The 22,916-nt window shown below is 27.0% G+C and overlaps 2 protein-coding genes across 2 annotated transcripts; one reads left to right on the top strand and one right to left on the bottom strand.

Annotated features, from left to right (window-relative positions):
• The first annotated feature begins 8,837 nt into the window (after positions 1-8,837).
• On the top strand, positions 8,838-21,638 carry LOC111031507 (neurobeachin-like). The gene is made up of 2 exons (XM_022311486.1): positions 8,838-9,270; positions 21,388-21,638. The coding sequence occupies exons 1-2, from the start codon at positions 9,109-9,111 to the stop codon at positions 21,403-21,405; spliced, it is 180 nt and encodes a 59-aa protein (XP_022167178.1). The 5' UTR covers positions 8,838-9,108; the 3' UTR covers positions 21,406-21,638.
• LOC111031506 (troponin C-like) lies at positions 14,797-22,197 on the bottom strand. Its single transcript, XM_022311484.1, has 6 exons — positions 22,041-22,197; positions 21,912-21,939; positions 21,667-21,807; positions 18,842-18,970; positions 18,647-18,778; positions 14,797-14,946 (listed from the first exon to the last, which is right to left on the bottom strand). The coding sequence occupies exons 1-6, from the start codon at positions 22,050-22,052 to the stop codon at positions 14,912-14,914; spliced, it is 477 nt and encodes a 158-aa protein (XP_022167176.1). The 5' UTR covers positions 22,053-22,197; the 3' UTR covers positions 14,797-14,911.
• Between the last annotated feature and the right edge of the window lie 719 nt (positions 22,198-22,916).

Here is a 22,916-nt window from a genome sequence, read left to right as displayed (position 1 = left end):
CTCAATAGGTATAGAATACAAAATAATAGTGTATAATTCAGCTATAGGTAGGTACCTATATTTGATCATATTTCATTTATCTTGTATGAAAAAAAAGTTACATATGAATTATAATAATTACATCTGGTCATTACTCAGAAGTTATGAGTAAACATGAACGGTCATAGTCAACAAATACATTAAGCATTGTAGTCTTACAGTTGTCGAATGAATGACCCTTGCGCGGTGCATGATGGCAGTATGCGAATATGTATACATTATTTAATAGAGTTATCGTATAATGGTTACACCCTCACGTCTATATAAAGTGTATACAGCTGTATGGCGCTGACCTCATACCTATTACTTATTCCATTATATTTTAATTAAAATTACATAGATACCTACTCTAGTTGGTAGTCTCGTTACTTATTAACTTTTGTGTTAGTGCTTAGTATTTACACCATGTCTTCTATCTTATAAATTTATACTGTTTACACTCGGTACGATTGTACCTTACAAGATCATATTATATTATGTATGATAAAACTTTTCAGTGAATCGGCTATAGGCCTATAGCCATCATCAGGTCGGCCCAGTATAATTCGTCATGCCATGTCTAATGGATATTAGAAATCTGCTGACTTGAATCAATATAGTTTTAATAAACCTATCTTCGGAGTTCAGACTAATAACTGGAAAAAAAAAATGAAAATTGCGCTTTATTAGGTATTTCGTTATAATAATTGTGTAATATATTAAGTCATGTAGTATGTGTTGAATGATTATACCTACATGTTGTAAAAAATGTGGGTATATTGTGGTCAAGTCTTTAAACCTCTGAAACACTCCTAATTCTTGGCTTTTGTATTTGGAAATATAGCCTATATTGGCTATATTATATGTGTGGATCGGCCTGAAACCGTGTAACGCCACGTTGTCACGATCGGCTCCTCGCGCCGTATACAACTCATCCACGGTGTCTGCCTGTACAATATAACCAATTGATATAAATATATAATAATATAGCAATGTATATACAACAAACATAAAAATCGTTAGTTGTTTCTAACTCCAAAAGTAGTTAATCTAGTTACTATGTCAAATACATATTTTGAACTTCGACTTTGACTTGGGGCTTAATAAATAAGTCGTATTGATTTTTTTCAATTATTATTCAATTTTATTAAAATGATTAAAAAAATATTGTTAAGACAAATACAGTATAATGCTATTTTAAGATATTATAATTTATAAGATTAACTTTTATAATGTTGAGTTTTTAAATTGAGACTTTGCTGTAGTTACAATAACCACATACGGAAAAATTGTGATTATGAAGAAAAAAAATAAAAAAACCGTGAACAGTAAGGAACCAACCAGTAACTGCTTGATAAATCTCATATTAGTAAGCAAATGCCTTAATCTACCTGACTAAATTCTATTGTGTACAAATTGGTAAAAATGCACTAATTATAGGTAAAGGAATAATATATTGTATTATTGTAATTTGTAAGTGAATGTACCTACACTTTGTGTTTGTGGAAAAAATATAAAAATCAATGCTATTGGTAGATACTCGTATAATGTATATTGTATACAGTAGGTTGAATTAATTTTTTAAAATAATATTGTATTTAAAAATGTCATTTTGTGTCTAAAATATATTTTAAAATTTTTTTTTAATTGATCTTAAGCCCGGCAACTATGGCTGGCCATTAGCCGTTTGTTGGTTTTATTGGTTTGTAGGATGGAGGAACGGTAGGTTATGTGTTTGTGTTTGGCAGAATTTTGATTGGGCAACTGTAGGTTTCTGCCAGGCCTAGTTGGGGGATGCCGGCTTCTCTCTCCAGACAGGTGTCTGCTCGGAAGAAGGTGCCGCCCGTGACCGAAGTTCGAACGGGTGCAAGTAGCAACTAACGCCTTAGGCCATTCCGCCGGTAGATAGCCGGTACCGACCAGTCGGTACCGAACATTGGTGATTTTACCATCAAATCTAACGGCAATGGAATGGTCAATGTAAGTACTGGCTCATAAACTGCAATGCTAAAAGCAAGGGGAAACTACTGCATTATTGCGGTCCTGGAGATAATGATATGAAGGACACTGGATACTCCATCGAAGTCATTGACCAATCTAAGGATTGAAAAAAAAACAAGAAATACTATGCAAACCAGAAGTTACTAAATGTCCATCTTGGACGAACATTTTTCAGATATAAAATTAATTTTTTAAATAATTGTTTTTGTAGTCGAATTGAATGAGGTTTTGTTAGTTTTAATTTTAATTTTTGATTTTTCTTTGGGTAAATAAACATTATATTAAGTTTTATTACACTCCGAAAATTTCATGAATTCATGAAGTGGTGGCCCTCTAAAATCATTAAATAGTTATGTACATTAATAATTAATGGTTGCTTAACCTTATATAATAATAGGCAGGAACTGTATATAAAGGCAAAACCTTAAATTAAACGTTTATATATACGTACCTAGTATTACGACTTGATAAGATTGACCGAAGTATGACCCTGTAGTGTGCCGATCATCTTGGCGGCGAAGCGTGCATACAATTATTTACAATTATTCTACCTATCGTTCTTAAGGTATTAAACGACGTGTAGGTACTAATTTTTTAATACATCGATTATTGTCATTAGAGTACCTTTTCTATATTTTTTTAAAGTCAAGGACTGTAATGCCATAACTCATAAGTATGCTATAACTAGCAATAACAATAAACGTACCTAGTATTATCGGAAATATTTTAAATAATGTGTATTCATTGAATAATATTGTTTAATAAAATATATGTAAATATAAACATAATACTCTCAATTTGTGTACGATTTTGGAATAATTATACAACATTTAAAACTAATATTCAAGAACATATTAATATTATGTAAATTGATGGCTAATACCCATACTATTAATTATTATGTATATAAATTATAAGTACTATGTATAGATGTACAGTGTACTAAACTATTTATACAATATATATACCAATACATAAATCATGCGATTATACCTATAAATATTTTTTTCATAATTTATTCTATATAGGCAGATACATATAATATTATACTGTAGGTACATAATATGATATATGGAAATGGAATATGTTCCATTATTCCAGTAAAAATATCAATATCACTCTGTAATCATCATATAAAATGTATACACTGTACAAGTGGTGTACTGCGTTATGTACTTATATGAAAATGTGATTATTTTTTAGGTAAGCACTGATTTTTTCGTCTTAAGTTGTTTAGTGTTGTGAAAAAAAAAATTATATTTATATGTATTTTTACATTGTTTGAAATTATATACTCATATAAGATATAACGTAACAAGCATTTGGTTACGTATTCCAAATGAGTATATATGTTACTAAGAATTTCAATATACACACAATGGGAAAGTAGGAAACCTCTATACTGTACAGTTGTAGGTGTTGAGTGAACCTAATCATAAGCGTTTCTGTAAAGCATGTTTTAAATTTGAATTCAGTGGATAATGTCAGCCCATATTAGTAATTTTATTTTATGATTCATTTCTACTGCCATCATAGCAATTTATTTTACTACGAGTACCTGTAATATGGTAAGTTGAATAAACTTTTGTCAAAAACATTGCATATTTGGATTTGTTTTATTATTAATATTTAATTATTATAATAATATATTATATTTATGTCATATATTATTGCGTATATCAACTTTTATGTCATCGATACCAACATACAATAGAACAGTGTACAAATAGGATCGTGGTATAAAATTTAAATAAACAATGGGCAATAGCATTAAATTAATCTAAATGACTAAATGTTTTGAAAATGTAATTTTGTATAATATGAAATATAATAATAAAGGTACTCAAAAGCTTCAAGTCTCCAGGAAAAATACTTTTGAATTACAACATAATAACTAAAATCGTTTTTCTTCTTTTAAATATCTAATTTTTTTTAAATATGTACTTTAAATGTCTAAAAAAATTGTGTTTAACTATAGTTGTAGTATAAACTAGGAACTAATGAAGAACCTTGTGTTCATTTTTAAAAAAAACGTTTTATACATTATTACTCCAAAATAATTTGAAAATTTAATGTTTGTGATTTTGACCTCAAATTCTTATAAAAAAATTCGTGTCCGTGTATCTTTTGAATAGCTATAATAACAGCTTATTGGGCCTTGTGTGGCGACGTGGTTGGCCGCAGTTACTAGAGTCACTAATGCGTGTTTTCTTGTCAAGCATCATCCGATGTTCCTGGCTTGGATTGATGACCACCAAAGTTCTTGGTGATGAAGCCTTAACCAACATAAGAAACCATACCAACCATATCTCCCCCCTCCATACACACACTCAATGGGCAATGTTTCCGAAGGTGAAAAAATACGACTGCTTATGAGGAACCTTGTTTTACATTTTCAAGCTTTTTGACTAAGCAAACATTTTTTTATCAATATTTGTAAAATTAAAAAAAATGTGTGAAATGCTTAAACGACAATCAAAAAAGGAAAAATCTTTTGACAAAAACTGGCTTAAAAATGTCCATTATTTTCCCTATTTTTAGTGAATAATTTTTGTGTTTTTAGTGTATTACATTCTCAGCAGTAGTTGCACTTAGCACTGAGAATGTAATACAGTGTAATAACACTTAACTCTTTAAGTTATTACTTAAATTTTAAATGGTTATAATGAAACTAATAAATCAAATTATTAAAACATAAATATATATAGCTAGCTGTTCTTGACGAAATCAGTAATACTTATATGAAACCTTTGTATAAAAAGTTTTAGCTTTTTAAAATATATGCTTTTATTAAAAAAAGTGAAAATTTAAAATTAAGACAATAGGTACAAAATATTAAATTTTAATGTTTTTCAACAATTTTGTTTTGTAATTATTTCAAATTATGTTTACTATTTCGAAAAAACGTTTAAGCTATTCGAGAAAATTAGTATTTCTGTTAATAGAATCACCATGTTTATATCTTATTTAGTTATATCACTTATAAGTATACTCGCTGTAATGGTAATAATATATATTACGGTATTGATAATTCCTGTCCTTACTTATCCCCCTCCACAATTTTCCTCACAGTAATGAACCAATGTAAAACAATTTACTCTCTACCCTTGCAGTGCCACTCAAACGCCATTCATATAAACTTTGAATACTTATGATTAGGTAAGTCAAAAAAAAATTATTTTTATACATAGGCTACGGCTGATTCTTACAATGTCCGGTTAAGAGTCCGTCAACTGTAACTGGACATTGTAAGAACGGCTCTTAGAAAATATCCTGTTTCATATTATTGGTACCAATATCATATTATACTATAGGCCAGTTTTTGGGCTATACTGCATTTGAGGATAAAATATATAAATCCTCTTTCTTATTTTCTAAAAATGTATAGTTTATTAAAACGATACTTAAAAATATAAACGGCTGAGCTTTTTGTAGAGTTTGGGGGGGGGGGGGGGGGTTACTGATTACTATAAAAAAACGACTCAACACATTTGCAGGGCGTAGTGTTTTTTATTATGATATATATTTATGTTTTTTTGGTCTTTGCGCGCATGTGGTTCATTTACTCAAAATGGAAAACATTAAAAAAAAAACTGTGTTAATTATAACCCACATATTTTTCTCTTTGATACCATGCTGTTTTTATTGTAAAAAAATAAATATTGTACCCAATTTCTCCGAAGAAAAATAGTGAGTGTAGTTTTCATACAGGCCATAATATTTTCGAGATTTTTTGTCACCCTGAAAATGTTAGTAAAATAAATTGCTCAAAATCACAAAATTGTTGTAAATCTGTCGTCAATGCACCATCTAAAATTTTTCGAAAACTACTAGAATTAAACTTTATAAATTGTTGATTTCTGTGATTCTATTATGATGGTCAACACTTTAAAAACTATTTCGATCAATATATCACTACTGTAGTATATAAACTAGTATTAATGAACGAAGAACTATACCATGCGTCCATATTATTATACTATTATTTGTTTCCTTTCTCATTTATTTTTGTGATTCTATTATGATAGTCAATATTTTAAAAATTATTTAGGAATATCAATTAATTAATTAATTAATTTTATAATAATGTAGTGTTAATGAAAAACGAAGGACTATACAATATTATTAAATAATGTAAGTACAATCCTGAGTATTACTAAATGTAAACAGAATGTATCTATATGTCGCATCCACATAGTGAATCTACTCATTTCGTGAACTGGATATCCAGATAGCGAAATTCGTCCAGATAGTGAATTTTGACGAAAATACATTATATGGACATCCATTTCATGAAATGGACAATACCTATATCGTGTACTTTGTGTAATTATTATTTTATTATATAATGGTTCATAAACTATCATTATATACATTTATACGTATATTATATTTAATTTTTCGCGATTGATTAATATATAGGTAATTTTCTATATTGTTCTATACACAAAAATATAGCAATTATAGTCAATAAATTGTATCATATTACATTATATTTTTATTTTATTTTTCATAAACCATACGTATATTATATTTTATAAACAACAGTGTTACCTATGTCCTATATTAAGTGTTATAAAATATTCATGAAATTAACTATAATTATAACCTAACCTATAGATCCCCCAAACATAATTTGCGTGATCACGGAACAAAAAAAAAAGGATTACATAAATTTGGAACAAATTAACAAAATATGGTTTACTCAAAGGATGGTTCAGTAGTGAATGTTTGAAAAAATCAACAACTCAATTTCTCACTACTGATCAAGTTGATAAAAATGTTGATATTTAGGTGAGAGAAATGATTAAAAAAATTTCAGGAGGGCAAGGATTTTTTGTCTTGTTTGTGTAAGGCAAAAAATCTTTGCCAATCAATTAGGTGTACTTGTTTTAAAAATAATATGCAATGTAACAGTCGATGTCATAATCAATTGTTGTGTAAAAATAAATAATAATTAAAAAATGTATGTAAAGTTTAAGCCGTTTAAGGTATGTTTAAGTTAATCAATTAATTATTTTGTTAGGTAATAAAACAAGAGAGAAATATAGTTAGTTAAATATTATAATTATAGTTATAATTTCATGAATATTTTATAGCACTTAATATAGGTCATAGGTAACATTGTTGTTTATAAAATATAATATACGTATGGTTTATGAAAAATAAAATAAAAATATAATGTAATATGATATAATTTATTAACTATAATTGCTATATTTTTGTGTATAGAACAATATAGAAAATTACCTATATATTAATCAATCGTGAAAAATTAAATATAATGTGCGTATAAATGTGTAATGATAGTTTATGAACCATTATATAATAAAATAATAATTACACAAAGTACACGATATAGATATTGTCCATTTCATGAAATGGATGTCCGTTTCATGAAATGGATGTCCATATAATGTATTTTCGTCAAAATTCATTATCTGGACGAATTTCACTATCTGAATATCCAGTTCATGAAATGAGTGGATGATTCACTATGTGATTCATATAGTGATTCACTATGTGGATGCGACATATACACGGATTGCATAAAGAAATAATAATATTAATGATTGTACGCCAAATATATTAAGTTTCTATGTATCATATACTTATAATATAGCAAAAGAGGCTGGGTCTCATTTAAAAATAGAAGTTTGCGTCACCACAAGACACTTCTTAAATTACATAAAATTATAAGTACCTATTTGAAAATACGGTATTGCTGGTACCTATATTACATTTTAAATAAATAATTAAGTGAGTTAATTCCGGATATCCGGAAGTGGCTGAATCAGTCAAGGCTCAGAAGTATGACATTTCATATGGCTCAAGCACTGTCAGGGCATGGATGCTTCCAGCTTTACCTGTGGGAGAGGAGCGGGGCAGCTGACCTAACCACTGCGAGGAGCCGGAGGACTCAGTGGAACATACCCTGTTCCATTGTCCGTACTGGGCGGAGGGTAGGTATGAGATGGAACAGTGCATTGGTCTGCGACTACGGCCTGAGGATGTTCCTGATATTCTGGGGCTGGAGCAGGAGCTCTTTCCAGATGATATGTCGAGGAGAAGGCAGATTTATCAGCGGATAAGCAGAGGATGGCTTTTGCCAGGACGGTGGAGACGATACTCGGAAAAAAGGAGGCAGCAGAGTGCATCAGTTAGGCTGAAGGTGGACGGTAAATGGTAAATGATGGGTAAATGTGCTTATTTTGTGTACCGATGGACAGCTTTTTCAGGGTGGTTAGAGTCCCCCTAATTTGTATAATTAATTATAATTTAAGTGTATTTGGTGAATAAGACGTTCCCACCCATTTCCGGTTTTTGAATGGAAAAAGGTGAGTTTACTTAAAAATGTCCAGAATCAGAATTTGAAAAAAATCGTTTTAGTAAAGGGAAAATGGGAGTGAGCACGCCTGAATAATTATCCTGTATAAATACTACAATCTTATGTTATTTATATTTTATTTACATTATTTATTACAAAATTATCGCCTAATAATTAAGATGAGTACATAAATCTTAACTAACTTCAATATTTACTTCGCTAGTTCTCTAGATTATTACTGTAGATTGTAGATCTAGCCGATCTAGGTATCTATAATTGCTATTTTTTGTATTAAATTTTTTAAAAAAAAGGCTTTCAAGTTTTGAAGACTCAATTCTTGATACTTCACACACATTTTGGTACCATTAATTTTTGTCATAATATATTTTTATTTTAATTAAAAAATAAAATACAGTACCGATTTGGCAACGGGGCAACACTGTTGATTTGTTATCATATAATTGTATTGTTATCACAAGCGTTTGCTGCCCAATCGACTGCCGACTTGTCAATATACTTATCTTCGGTGTAAACAAAATTCAATTGATATATTATATTATACAAATTTTTTTTAATGTTCATCATTATAACTTATAACACCAATAAATTGAAGAAGTCGCTTTGAATTACTTTACTATTATGTGAATTTACCGTCGGGAGTCGGGAAATTGATTATCTCCGATCTTATTAGTGCGTAGTGTCCGTTGTAGATGTGGTAGGTGGGCTGTCGGTGTATACCAGGCTCACAAACTGCTTTATCGATGGAGGATCCGATAGATCCGACCGCATTTGGCGACATCAAGAGACCTGATCAAGTTGTGACTATGGCTGCCACTGATAATTTGAAGTTCGGTGTGCTTATCGGGCTAGTTGAGGTGGGCCAGGTCACCAACAAGGAGGTGGTGAACACCGTACTTCACCTGGTAAGCTAATTAGTCTCCTATTGTTTTATGGTACTAATGATAATTATTTGTCTTGTCTGGTCTCTACTTATTTCAATAAACATAATATATTGTTTTATATACTTGTATGAATTTTTTTTTTCAATTCCAAGTCTTAAGTATTAATTGATTTGACTATTAAAGGATCATTTTTACAAGCTCATCATTGAATGATGGACTGTAGCTAAAAAATATTATTATAATGGATTTTAATTTTTCCATCAAATGATCAGTGACAATTACAATCCCTAGCATTCAGTGAAACTACATTACATTAACATTTTTCATATAAGTGTTAATTTTAAATGTCTAGAAGTCTACCTACCTACACATATTATATTCTATCTATGATATATTTAGTGCTTATAAGTTATAACTGGTTTTAAATACAAAATGAAGTAAAGTATCCATTTAATTTCTTTTAATACATTTACCTAGTAAATTTATTTGTGAGTCATATTTGATTTATTGACAAAATTAACAAAGTATGTGTAGGCACTCCATTTATTTCTTCCTATTAAATTTATTTTGTAAATTAATTTATTGGTTAGTTTTGTAATAGGTAGTACAAACAACTACAGTAATTATTTTATTATTATATTGTACTATCATTTGTACCTACTATGAAAATACATTTTCAGTGTAACTAAGAGCGTTAATATTACATTGATATGATTTTTAACTGATATATCTTTATTTATGTTTGTTAGATGTATCACAATCATACATAGATTTGATTATATAGTTTATATTTTGTTGGTAAACATTACGATATATTTTACAAATACATTATGATATTATATCATTATTTTGTGTTGATTTTTTACAAGGCATAAATATCCATTATATATGTAATAGATTGGCTAGGTAGGTATTAAATGTACTAGGTCTTCATATCAATTTTATATCAACTTTGGTTTTTAAAAAAACATTTTTTTATAATTTATTTAACTACAAATGAAAAAAAATATATTGTAAAATCTCTTATAAGAAACAACTGAGAAATAAATGATTAAAATAATTCACATGATTTACATTTATGAGTCAATTTCAAGATTACTTTGTTAAACTTGATCAATCTTTGTTAGATTTAGTTAAATGTAAGAACTAAGAACTAAGATTTATGATACTAAAATACTTATAATATTCTTACGATTTTAATAGATTAAGAACCACCTTTTTTGTAAACTCGTTTCAATCATCTATTATGGTACAAGGTAAATTGTATGCATTCAGATGTACTTAAGGATCGGTATTATGTCGTAGTTATAATCTGGGGTGTAAAAAGTTAAATGATAGTATTTTTTTCATTTTTTTATAGGAAATATACAATTTGTAGTTCATTTTAAAAACATTTGACCATTTTGACACTTTCAACTGTAAAATAGTTAATTTTATTTAATAAATTAGTATTTATAATTTATATTTCTAAACACATACATTTGTATATATATTATATTGTGTTACAAATTTAACTATTTACATATATCTCTTTATTACTTTCTTAAGGAAAATATTGAATAATGCTAATTAATAGAAAAAAAATCTTAGTTTCATAAAGTTATTATCAGCATAAATACTTTTATAGTTTAATTGTGTATAAATACATAGCACCTATTAAAATGTTTTTGATTTTACATGTAAGTTAAGTATTACAACATTTTAATTTTTAAAGATTACGAGCATGTAAAATAGGTAGGAATTTCATAATTATTCAGACTGTATTAAACCTAGTACTCGACTAAGTTGACTCAGAATTAGTACTTAGTTATTTGTACTAAAATTGATTAAAAATTCTCTTTGATTGCCTAAAATAATTGTTTCATTAATTTACATTTGACTATGACATATTTGTAACTTGATGTAATTCATCATTGTTAAATAACAGTTATTGGTTAATACCTATTTTAGTGTTATATTATACCTTTTATTGTTATATAATATGCAGTATTGAAGTTGTATTATAGTTGTGATTATAATAATTAATAGGTATATTGTTTCAGTATTATTTGGTTTTATTTACGTATCTACTTTGTTCGATAGATGGCGTTATGTTAATTAAATATTGAACAAAATTATAATAATAATAATAACAATCATAATAATCGTAATAAAATATGTTATCTATGATATTCTGCAGAATACCCTGTAATATTGCAGCCTGTATATATATACTAGAGTTTTAAACGTAACTAGAATCAATTTTTTTGAATTTAAGAGGATGTTATACCCGCATGTGTTGTCTCCGTCTTACAAGAGCGTAACATATCAAATTTTACGTTCAGCAGATCACGTTTAGCTCAGTTAGCTTAGAAATTAAAGTAAAGTGATCTCTTATTAAAATTAAAGGTAAGACTATTACGGAGAGCTTCTCGTGGGCTCTTTATTATATTTTAATTTTAAAGAGAGTTATGAGTATTTTAAGTTGTACAAACAATTTAAAATTTTTAAATATTCATAACTCTCTTTAAAATTAAAATATAATAAAACAATTGGTTTTTTAATTCTTTTTAGTTCCACAACTGACTTTTGTATGTACATATATATTATGTATATATGCATTCGTATATAGGTGAGCTATTTGTGGGCCACAAAGATCTTTTTACAAAATTGGTGGTCCGCACAGCTTAAAAGGTTGGGAATCGCTGAAATAAGCTATACTAAGTCATATTTAGTCAAAACTACAATCAAAACTACAGAAAATATTATTATGGTACTTCTTAAGTGGGCAAGTATGAGAATATTAGACGAAGTATACTAGATAATCTAATTTAATTTATTTATTTTATTTCTGATGGCTGGTGGAAGTTAAATATCACTGTATAAGTTGTTTGTTATATGTTTATTAAAAAATATGATATTTTCCACGTCGTTCAGATGTTTAGTCCTAGATTTGTATCTAAGCCCACGTAATATTCAATGCAACATCACATGATAGTAACTTCAATCCGTCGGAAGTTATTGTTATAACTAGAGCTAGGATTTTGGTGACTTTTGCATTTTTTTCCTTTAAGTGCTATTTAAGTAATTATATATTTTTAAGTTCTAACCAAAAACCAAATTTGTTTCGTGGTATAACAATTTAGGATGTGTAATAAGTATTTTGCGTTTTTTGGGTTAGTTGCATTTAATTGAATTTTTAAGCCCATTTATACAAATATTACGTTAATTTTGTGTATTTAAACTAATTTTTGTTTATTTTAAGTTTTGTTATATATGTTGTATAGGTAATCTCAATTAGTACCTATACCTAGTACCTTCGAACTTATATCGACCACATACCATAATATTATCGCTTTATACTCGTTTTCGATAAAATTATTGTCACCTGTCAGCGAATTGAGAAAATTAAAACAATATTAATTAAATAATATGAACAATATTTCAAATCTGGTATATTTCTAGGCAAACTGAGTTGTCGGCGAAATGGGATTCGGTAAAGTGGGTATGAATCGAAAAAGTAATATAATTAATTAAACTCACAAGTCAACTCAAATTTGAATATTACATTTGCTTAATTTACTTTTTTAAACAAATTTTTACCTTTTTTGTGTAATATAAAAAATGAATAAATAATAACTAATAGGTAATTAATATTAATATTAATTTTAAAATTAATTTTTTTTTACTCATCTAAGTACATTTTTTGGTTCTTTTTTAAGTTCATTTTTGCATTTTTGTGTATTTTTTAAGTCATTAAAATTCTACCTTTAGTTGTAACCTACTGATTACATATTTTATTGATTACGAGTAAAAGGCAATTGATTCTAAAACGAAATACCGGCCGTTGGTTGTTACAAACGAGGTAACCACACTTTTGTTTTTGTCGGTATGCATTAAATATTATTAAATTATTTTTTGTTTATATGTCTACAATACAAAACACTTAAATAAATACTAAATAAATGTAGTTAGGTATTAACGGAATATTAAAAAATACTTTTTGTAATAAAATATTTAAATTCAAACTAGGTACTTAGTTGATTTGTTTAGGAAGATAAATTCACATTCATCTTTTGTCAGCTTGTTGATATTATTAGTTATTACTCGTTACAAATTTATGTTTAAACTTGTCTTATTGTTCTACTATTACATTTTTTTCTTGAAACTATCCTTACTTAATTATTAGTTAAGTATTAGTTAAGTACTAATTAACTAATTAACATTTTTTCTCAACCATTTCAATCTAAATAGTTTATTTTAATTTTTGATATAAAAAATTTATATTTTCTGTGACTTAGTGGCACATTTACTTCATTACGACAAAATTATGTTTTATAAAATTTATAATCTCTCCCTCTAAAATGTATAATCTCTCTTCTATAAATAAAAGGAGTATGTCATTTAAATTTAAATTCTAGATGAGAATTGGGTTTGGTACTTTGATTGAACAAGAGAACACTATAAATTACACGCTAATTTTTGGCAAAAGAATTATTAGAAATATTTGAATTTTTCCCTTTGAGGTGGCTACTGGAATTACACAATTTTATTTGCGAGTTTCTCCATAATAACCCAATGCTGAGTAAACGCGTTTAAATTGAAGCTAATTGCATACTAATTTTTGGAAAAAGAAAAATTACGTATATTTGAATATTTATTGATAAACGGTGGCGGGGGAGTGGACTTTTCACTTAATCCGCCTTATTTTACTTTCAGTTGAAAAGTATACTCGTTCCTTCAACTACATTATAGTCTTATACCAATACATTTTTACTAAAAATCTAATATATTTGGATTTTGAAGTACTTACCGCTCTGTATGAACTTTATAGTATTTAATCATTTTAATCATTTTAATCATTATTTTGACATGTGTTAGGTCTTTTCCGATTTTTAAAACACTCACTTTACTTGCTCAACTTGATGGTAAATGGATAATCCCCATTCCCCTAGACTATTTTCAGTGATAGTAGAACACTTTACTCCTATGCATTTTTGAGTGTGTAAAACTATTTGAATATAAATTTATTATTATTTTTGTTTAATGTCTTATTTTGTCTCAAGAGGACGTCCACACGTGTTGTCTCCGTCTTACAAACATACCGCATGTCAAATTGTACTTTCACAATATTATACATTTTCTATGTAAATTCTAAAATTAGAGTGACCTGTTATAACATTTTTTACCAAGTAGCAAGTTATAACCTTTTTGAAACTTTATATTTTTTGTACATTTGAAAATGGCTATAACTTACTTATTTAGGTACGTAAGAAAAGTTTGTTCAAGTTGCATCGAAAATCGTTGTAGGTATAGTAAATATTTTAGGTTTTAATAATATTTTTTAAAAGTATTAATTATATCTAAATTGTTTTGATATCGTCTTATTGATTTTAAATATGAAAAAAAAAACTTTAATAAACGAAAATGTTTATATTTACTAGGTAGTTACTTATTAGTTATTATGAAATGAATCAGCAAGAAATTAAACTTTAAAAATAATCATAAGTAGGTAAATAATAATAAGTTAAACATCAACTATACATATTTATAAAGGTAAATAAGTAATAAAGCCTGTGGTTCTTAACATTTTAATTTCAACAAATGATACAGGTTGTAAAACAAAACTGGGTTTTGTATAATCATTTATAAATCTAAAAAGAAAATAAATAATGCACTTTGATCAATCATCGCCGCCAGTCATGACTTCCATGAATTCTATAAAGAAATAAAATAAAATAAATTTATTATTGTTCGCTTGTTTACTTTTGTATCTTGTCTAATATAATTGCACAATTTATAAATAATTCATTAATTGTTATAATATTTATATACCGCCTACCTATATTAACTAATTATTTATAAGTGGGTTTAGAGATGTAAATTTGTTGTTTTTTGTTTGATGTTAGAAAATAGCCAATAGGTTACCTGTTATTACCAGCTTCGATCTAAAATTGGATTTATATTGTTATGAATTATAATTGTTATCAAATAAACGATGACATAACTGTTTCAGTCATAGACCTTATACTAAGTAGTATAATAAGTAAGGTAAGGTCTACGGTTTCAGTGGTAAATAATCAATAGCAGATACATGTGTGACTGTAGTGATAAATGTTTCGTTTTTTCTATTACATTGTAGTAGATATTAATATTTACATAAAAAAATGTACTTGTTGATCAATGTTTTAGGATATTTTTTAATTGTGATGTTGGTTTTAAAAATATTGGATACATAAATGGAGGAAAACATAAGAATTAATATTATAATGTCTAGACACTTAACTGTTTTTTCAGTTTCTATTTTAAAATTTAAATTACGCTTATGCTTGTATTATACTATTGTCTGTCTGCAAATTCCATACCTACAGTAATTAGTAAACGTATCTTGTGTTTGCCAGAATCTTGTACGTAGCCAAATAGTTTAAGATGTTTCAGCCAACATAGCGATTAACTATTAGGAAGCTATAATAATATATATTATAAACAGTATAATATACTATCATAGTTTTTGGTAAAAATAAAAATGTATTAATCATCTTATTTCGGTTGTAGATAAGGTGAGCTTAGGATGACGACATTTATGGATACTTAGTAATGCGGCGATAAGACTGAATGTAAAATGATAATTACTGTTTTTTATAAAAAAAATTACCCTGTGAAATTTGAAGGAATATTGTTAATTAAATAAACTAAAAAATACATTTTGTTTAATATCACATAGTTGATGAGGTTATTTTGTAGTATTGTATTGTAGAATAAATTCGACGAAAGATAACCATAACAAAATTAATGGTTTTTTTTTATAAGTCATTGATTATACTTACATTATATATAATTAATCTGTGTATCTAAACTATAAATAACAAACGTTTTTATATATAATCTAAATTGAAAACTTATAGGTACTTAGTTGAATTTTTAGGTAACTAATATTGTAAAAGAATACTGTTTTCGATATTAATTATGATTAGTTTTAACAGTAGCCAGTAGGCAGTAGGTGGTTGAATAAAATATATATATATATATTTTTTTTTAAATTTTAATTTGCATTTTATTTTAAAATAATTATACATTTTAACTTGTTACATTTTAACTAATAACAACTATTCAATGTATTCCATAATTTTTTTCTACCTGTGTCATATTTATATTTGAAGTATTTTAACACACAATTATTTAAGACATTATTGACGAGGTGGATTTAAACGCCAAGAAAATATTGTTGGCATTTTTCCAGTTAAACATATCGTTGTTTCACTCAATATATTTTTAATGCTTCTCTTATCTTGAGTAAAGAATACGAATTTGTGTTAGAAGGCTAGAATATTTTCGAATTTGTTCGATGGATTATTTATTACTTTTTATTTTGCGATTTTTATAAAGTTATTCGATGGTTTTGTTGTTTTATATCTCATACGTAGTTGTATAGTGTATATCACAGTGTACTGGACAACAATTATAGAATAATGAAATATATCAGAAGGGGATTATTATCCATACAGTTTGTCATTTGATTTTATTAATAATATTATTTTTTATATTGGTTTAAGATAAATATTTAAAAACACATATCTAGTTATAATATGATTTTAATAATACTTAAATTTCTTTACTGTACTCGTGATATGATGATGTAATACTTCTAGATTTTCCTTTTGTTATAATATTATATAGGTAGGTAAATAACTACCTATCTTATACAGTGTGGAAGTTAGGTTTTAATTTGTGAAGTCTAATCTTACCAAAATGTATTTCAATATTAAATAATAGAAAGTATATTGAAAATATATATTATTATATTGGATATTGGGAATTATAAGTCTAAATGAGTATTTTTACATTTCTGTTTTGAAACCTTGGGTATCAAAAGTTTTGTAGTAGATACAACAGTGCAATAGTGGTATCTGCTTGTATTTTCAAGTCACGTAAAATATTATCAGTTAATCAATTTTTCTTTTGGTTATTTAAATAGCTCAGTACGTGTCAAATATTTTTGTTGACATTTCTGTAGTGTCTACAATATAAACTATAAAAGCATTAAAATCTATAATAGTAAAGTATATCAATATATTTCCCTTTATTCTGAGTTTGATTATTGATTCATTAACTTATAATGCGTACAGTGATTTATCTAACAATCTTATTTTAAAATTTCACTGCAGTAATAATTTTCCGTCACTTATCATTATATTCGCTATATTATGTTAGGTAGGTTACCTATCCTCGTTACGTTACCTATGTTACGTTTTTTTTATGTGGACAATACTGTATATTTTTTACGCCAAGTTTTTATAAATAATTATTTATTTAGGTTATATTTTTATTTTTAGATACTGAGCGGAGCGATGAATGTATTGGTTTTACAGTGATGTGTTTTTTTTATATTCACTTATTTCTTTGTGCGTCTGTCATCACGTTTTAGAGCATAGATAATACTTATATATTTTAATTTTAAGGGGTGTTTCTGATTTTCCAAATTGTATCTTGGTTTTTTTCGGAAGTTGGTGAAATTGCTTGCACTTTTTTTAATAATCGAGAAAATAAAATAAAAAATACGAAAAAAAGATATACACACAATCAGTTCATGATTCAATTGATTTTGCTTTCTTTGTCTTAATTAAAAATGAATTACCGCAGATATATGAAATTTTTATAAAATATTTATATCAGATTTTACAGACATGGTGTTATAATATTCAAAATATTAAGGCTCTTTAAAATACATTTAGAGACATTTTGAATTGTTGACTATTTCAATGTATATTGTACCATTTTTTTAAAGTAAAAAAGTTTGAAAATTGAACACATTGTTACCTATAAGTTGTACTTAAAGCAATAAAAAGTATCGAAAATACATATTCATTATTAACAATAATTCAAAATCACTAAAATATGTAAATTATTTTGTAGTTAAAAATGCATTAAATGTTTAATTTGGAGATCTAAAATGTATATAGTATAATTTTAATACAAGATTGCTTATAAATTATTCTTACTGTAATTAAAAAAAACAGTAAAGTGTAAAGCCCATTCATTTTTCATGAGCGTTTGAAAATCAAATTTGAATGTACCTAATTGGATATTTTATACAAGAAATAATAATTATACTGCATTCTGGGTAAAAATTAGTCAAACCTACTTTATTACTGTACTAATAGTATATTATATTGCTACTAAAAGTTATAATTTTCAGTTTTCCTCAGATTGGTTTATCGTATGCAATGATAGTTTATCATTGAATTTAAATTCAACATTTCACCCATTATAGTAACCTCGATGACGATAGACACTCGAAATCTTTTTTACAGCAGTACGAGTGTACGACTTCCGCAGTTTTTAGTCTTATAAATACATATTTAGAAAAGTTATAACTAATGTTAGCAGTTAGCAAATAAATAGATAATTTTTTACAAACCGTCAAAATCGACCGTTCCGGAACCATCAGAATCGATTTCCTCTATCATCATATCTAGATCTTCATTTGTTATTTTGTCGTCTAATTCTTTGAGTATTTCTCTTAAAACATCCGTGGTAATGTATCCATTTCCTGGTGTGAGATATTAAGTTTAATTTAATTTGAAATTATAAAATGTTATTTTTTTCATTAAACCTTCTTTATCATATAATCTAAACGCTTCTTTCAGTTCGGCTTGCATAGCCTCCACGTCTTCTGGTTCATCTTCAGTTAGGAATCCAGCTGCTAGTGTAACAAATTCTTCGAATTCTAACTGTCCCGATCCTAAACAACAGTACAAAATGTTTTTGGCCTTTAAAACCAGTTAGTTACTCGGTTCTTACTATAATATAATATATTTTGTGATGATTTGAGTAATGCATATTTGGTACATATTAAATTCATTTCGTACCCAATTTTTTTTAACTAATGGAGATTAATGTATGACATAAAACACAAATATGGATTTTAGGTGTACCTACTTTTAAATAAATCTGAATTTGAATAAATGTAATAATACATTTTAGAAAGAGGGTGAGCATGCTTAGTGAATTTACCCGTGTAAGATGTACAATCAGTGAGTATAAATATAAATACATCTAACATTTTTCTATGTTAGATATATTTATCTAGCATTTTTCTAAATGTTCCTAATGACCTAAAAATACTTAAATTTACGAATAGCAAATACAAAAGTATAAAACTTTTGCAGTTGAAATACATAAGTATAAAATCATGTAGTTGAAATACAAAATACAAAATTTGTATTTTCAAAATTGAAAAAATATTTTATGGTCGAATCCTTTTAAACATCATACAAATTGGTTATAATTATATTAAGGTTGTAAATTATAACTTAAAAAAAAAAATGTGGTGTTGTAATCATTTCATGGTTCAATGGTTATCACTTAATTTCTAGCAAAATAAGTATGCTGAACACAATATTTAGGCGGACAATGTTTTTTTTATTTTTTATATATTGCATGATGGTTTATTAGCCGTTTTTTACTGTGTTGAATGGTATGATTGGCTCGGAATACGTGTATGTGTGGCAAGGATTTGTTACTAAAAATCTCGGGCGGTCACCCATCTGGAAACTAGTAACACCGGTACGTACAATCAGAGTTCGTACGCAACCGAATGTAGACACGGCGTCACAATTAGACAATGTTGTATAATTGATAATGGACATCGGGATTGTGCAAAAGATAAATACAAGTTGAACACAAGCTTAAGTAATTGGTTTGGACAATTATTTAAAAATACTTTATTTTAAGTACTGTTAATCCCTTTCAATAAGTATAACTAATAATCATATAAACGAAGTTAAGCGGACATCATTCTCGCATTTGGTGTTTTCGTCTTAGGATAAAAAAATATTCCCGTCGTAACAAAGACAATCTTGTGTTCAGAAGAATCTATTTTATTTTGTAATTTTTAAAATTACAGTGAATTGACCTATTATAAAATTTAAAGTTAAGAATATTATCCAGGGCCCCTAGCTTTTTAAATATTTTAATTTTAAAGCAAGTATAAGTATGTACAAAATTACAATCTAAAAATGCTCCTAACTTGTTATAAAATAAAAATATAAAAAAAAACTGGCTAGGAAGTAACATAACTATATTTTTACCTTTAAATTTGATAATAAGTTAATTCACGGTAATATTAAAACTAACAACAAAAAATAGATTTTCTGAACTCTAATTTGGGTTGTTGTACGTTTATAATACGAAGACAACACATGCGAGTATCACATTTTATTTACATAGGAGGGGCTACTGTCTATAACCTAGCTATAATATTTTATGGTAGCTACTTACTATTTCTTTATAATTCAATTGTATTTTTAAATAATAATTGTAAGTACTAAAATATATATATATTTTATTTGAAGTTATATAAATATGACATTTATTATATTTTTCAATAGTTACCGTGTAATTTAATTAATAATTATATATATCCATTTTGAAAATAATGATTTTTGTGATTTAAATCTATTTATAATTTATTTATTGTATATTTACATGACTAAATTTGTAGTTATTTGTAGTCCTTTCTTCCCACATCAGAGGAGAGAATGCATAGAAAAAAAATATTATTGAAACTTTGCCAAAAATAATTTGTTTGTCTATCAATATTTTTGTGTCTGATTAAGTTTCATACTTCCAGACTCCAATATTGTTTTTGTTTGTTACAATAATAGATTTTAAATATTGTGTGGGGCAATTTTTAACCATTTGATCCACCAAAATATTCAGGTGAATCAAATTATTTAGATAAATATCATGTATATTGTATACTACCGTATATAAATAAAACACTAAAAATTGGCACTTAATAGTGATCTGTTGACCTGTAAGTTAATGGATCGTACATATAGATGCTTACATATTTTTGTTGTATAATTCATAAAAAATTATGACAAAAGTGTATAAAGAATCATTTTATTTTGTGATTGGGAAATTTGGTTCCAGGTAAATAAAATGTTAAATTATTATAATTTAAGTAAAATTTATGAAAAACGAAAACATCAATTTTAAATGTAACTCTTAAATTTATTTAAAAGTTACTGAAGGAACCAAATATGGCTAGACATAATGTAGGGGTATATTTTATATATTTTTGTAATAATAATAATAATAAGTTATTTATAATTAAAATATTAATTCAAAACATTTGTTTCTTTTTATTTACAGGTAAGTGTCTTAAGTTAGCAAATCAACAAAAACAGAAATCATCAGTCATATTTTGGGTAATCTAAACCAAATTTTGCTATAATTATCATAGACATAACAATTAAAGTATGTAATACCATAATGGTATAATAGAAAAATAATCTGTCTTAAAAGTTATATACCTCAAGATAATGTAGATATACTTTTATAAAATATGTATTAGTGTTAGTTACTTGCATTTTAACTTATATTAATTGAGTTTCTGATTATATGAATAAATATGATAATTAAATAATTTACCATCCGCATCGACCTCAGCAATAATTTCTTGTAATCGGTCCTCAGAAACGTCGTGACCCAACATTTGAAGAATTGTACCAACCATGTTGGCTTCAATATATCCCTTGTCTTGAGCGAAAGCATCGAAAGCTCGTTTTAGTACTAAGGTATAAATATTTCCATTATTAAAGTGTTCAATACAACTTTTTTTAGGTATGTAAATATTATATACATTTATATGTATATTTTAAATCAATTATACTTACAAGCTATTTGGTCTTTGTCTAGATCGTCCTAAAAGCCAGAAAATAATTTTAATGGGTAATTAAAATCTATTTCATAAGCAATTGTGTGAATTAAAATGACTGAACTATAGTTTAATAGTAGGTACTTACTTTGGTAACCATTTTTGTCGATTAAAAATATTTCTATAAAATAGAGCTGTTGTTCTTTTGAGTGAACTGAGTTGTAAGGAGCAGCTAAATATTAAGGTGACTAGCAGAACTCAGAGGGACTGACGCATAGACGTCATAAAATGAAGTGGTCCCAAGCCAAGTACCAACAGTCTCCCACCTGATTGTTCAAGTTAAAATTACGCCCATGTATTGTCTCTTCCCTTAAAAGTTAATTTTACTCATTCTTTTAAATTCCACTGTTCAATCGCTTAATATTCTTACGCAGATTTATAAGTTGTGTAATTTATTACACTTGTATCACTCTTGCTTTAAAATGGGCTTTTAAGTATTATATGAACTAAATAATGACTGTTAGTATATTACACTACTTATTATAACGTATATCATGTGTATATTATGTATATCATGTATGAAATTTCATATATGACTTATGCATTACGATAGTGCATTATACGTATGAATATATGTATTTTATATCTATAGACTATAGACTATAATAACAACTATAAGTTGTTGTTTAATTTATTTTTTTCTGTTACCTATAAAAATTTAGCGTATGTTTTATCTTATTAGATGAAATTGAAGTAAATTTTATAAATAAGTCGCATATTGGACACTATTTTGGCACTACATTATGGATCGACCGCGTTTAAATTTAAATGTCATTTGGCGTACACACAATGGGGACATATTGTATCGATTGTTATTCACCCAAAACCATGTATGTGGTTTGTACGCATCTAGAATTATTATTTATTTACTCGGTCCTTAATTTTCTACCTACCATTGTCAACTAGAATCTTGAATCGTAATTTACATTACTGTCGTATACATGACTCATCTTACATTACCTAC

Source organism: Myzus persicae, unplaced genomic scaffold (assembly GCF_001856785.1).
Source record: "Myzus persicae strain clone G006 unplaced genomic scaffold, MPER_G0061.0, whole genome shotgun sequence".
Taxonomy (NCBI): Eukaryota; Metazoa; Arthropoda; class Insecta; order Hemiptera; family Aphididae; genus Myzus; species Myzus persicae.
This window is presented reverse-complemented; position numbering and strand designations above follow the sequence as displayed.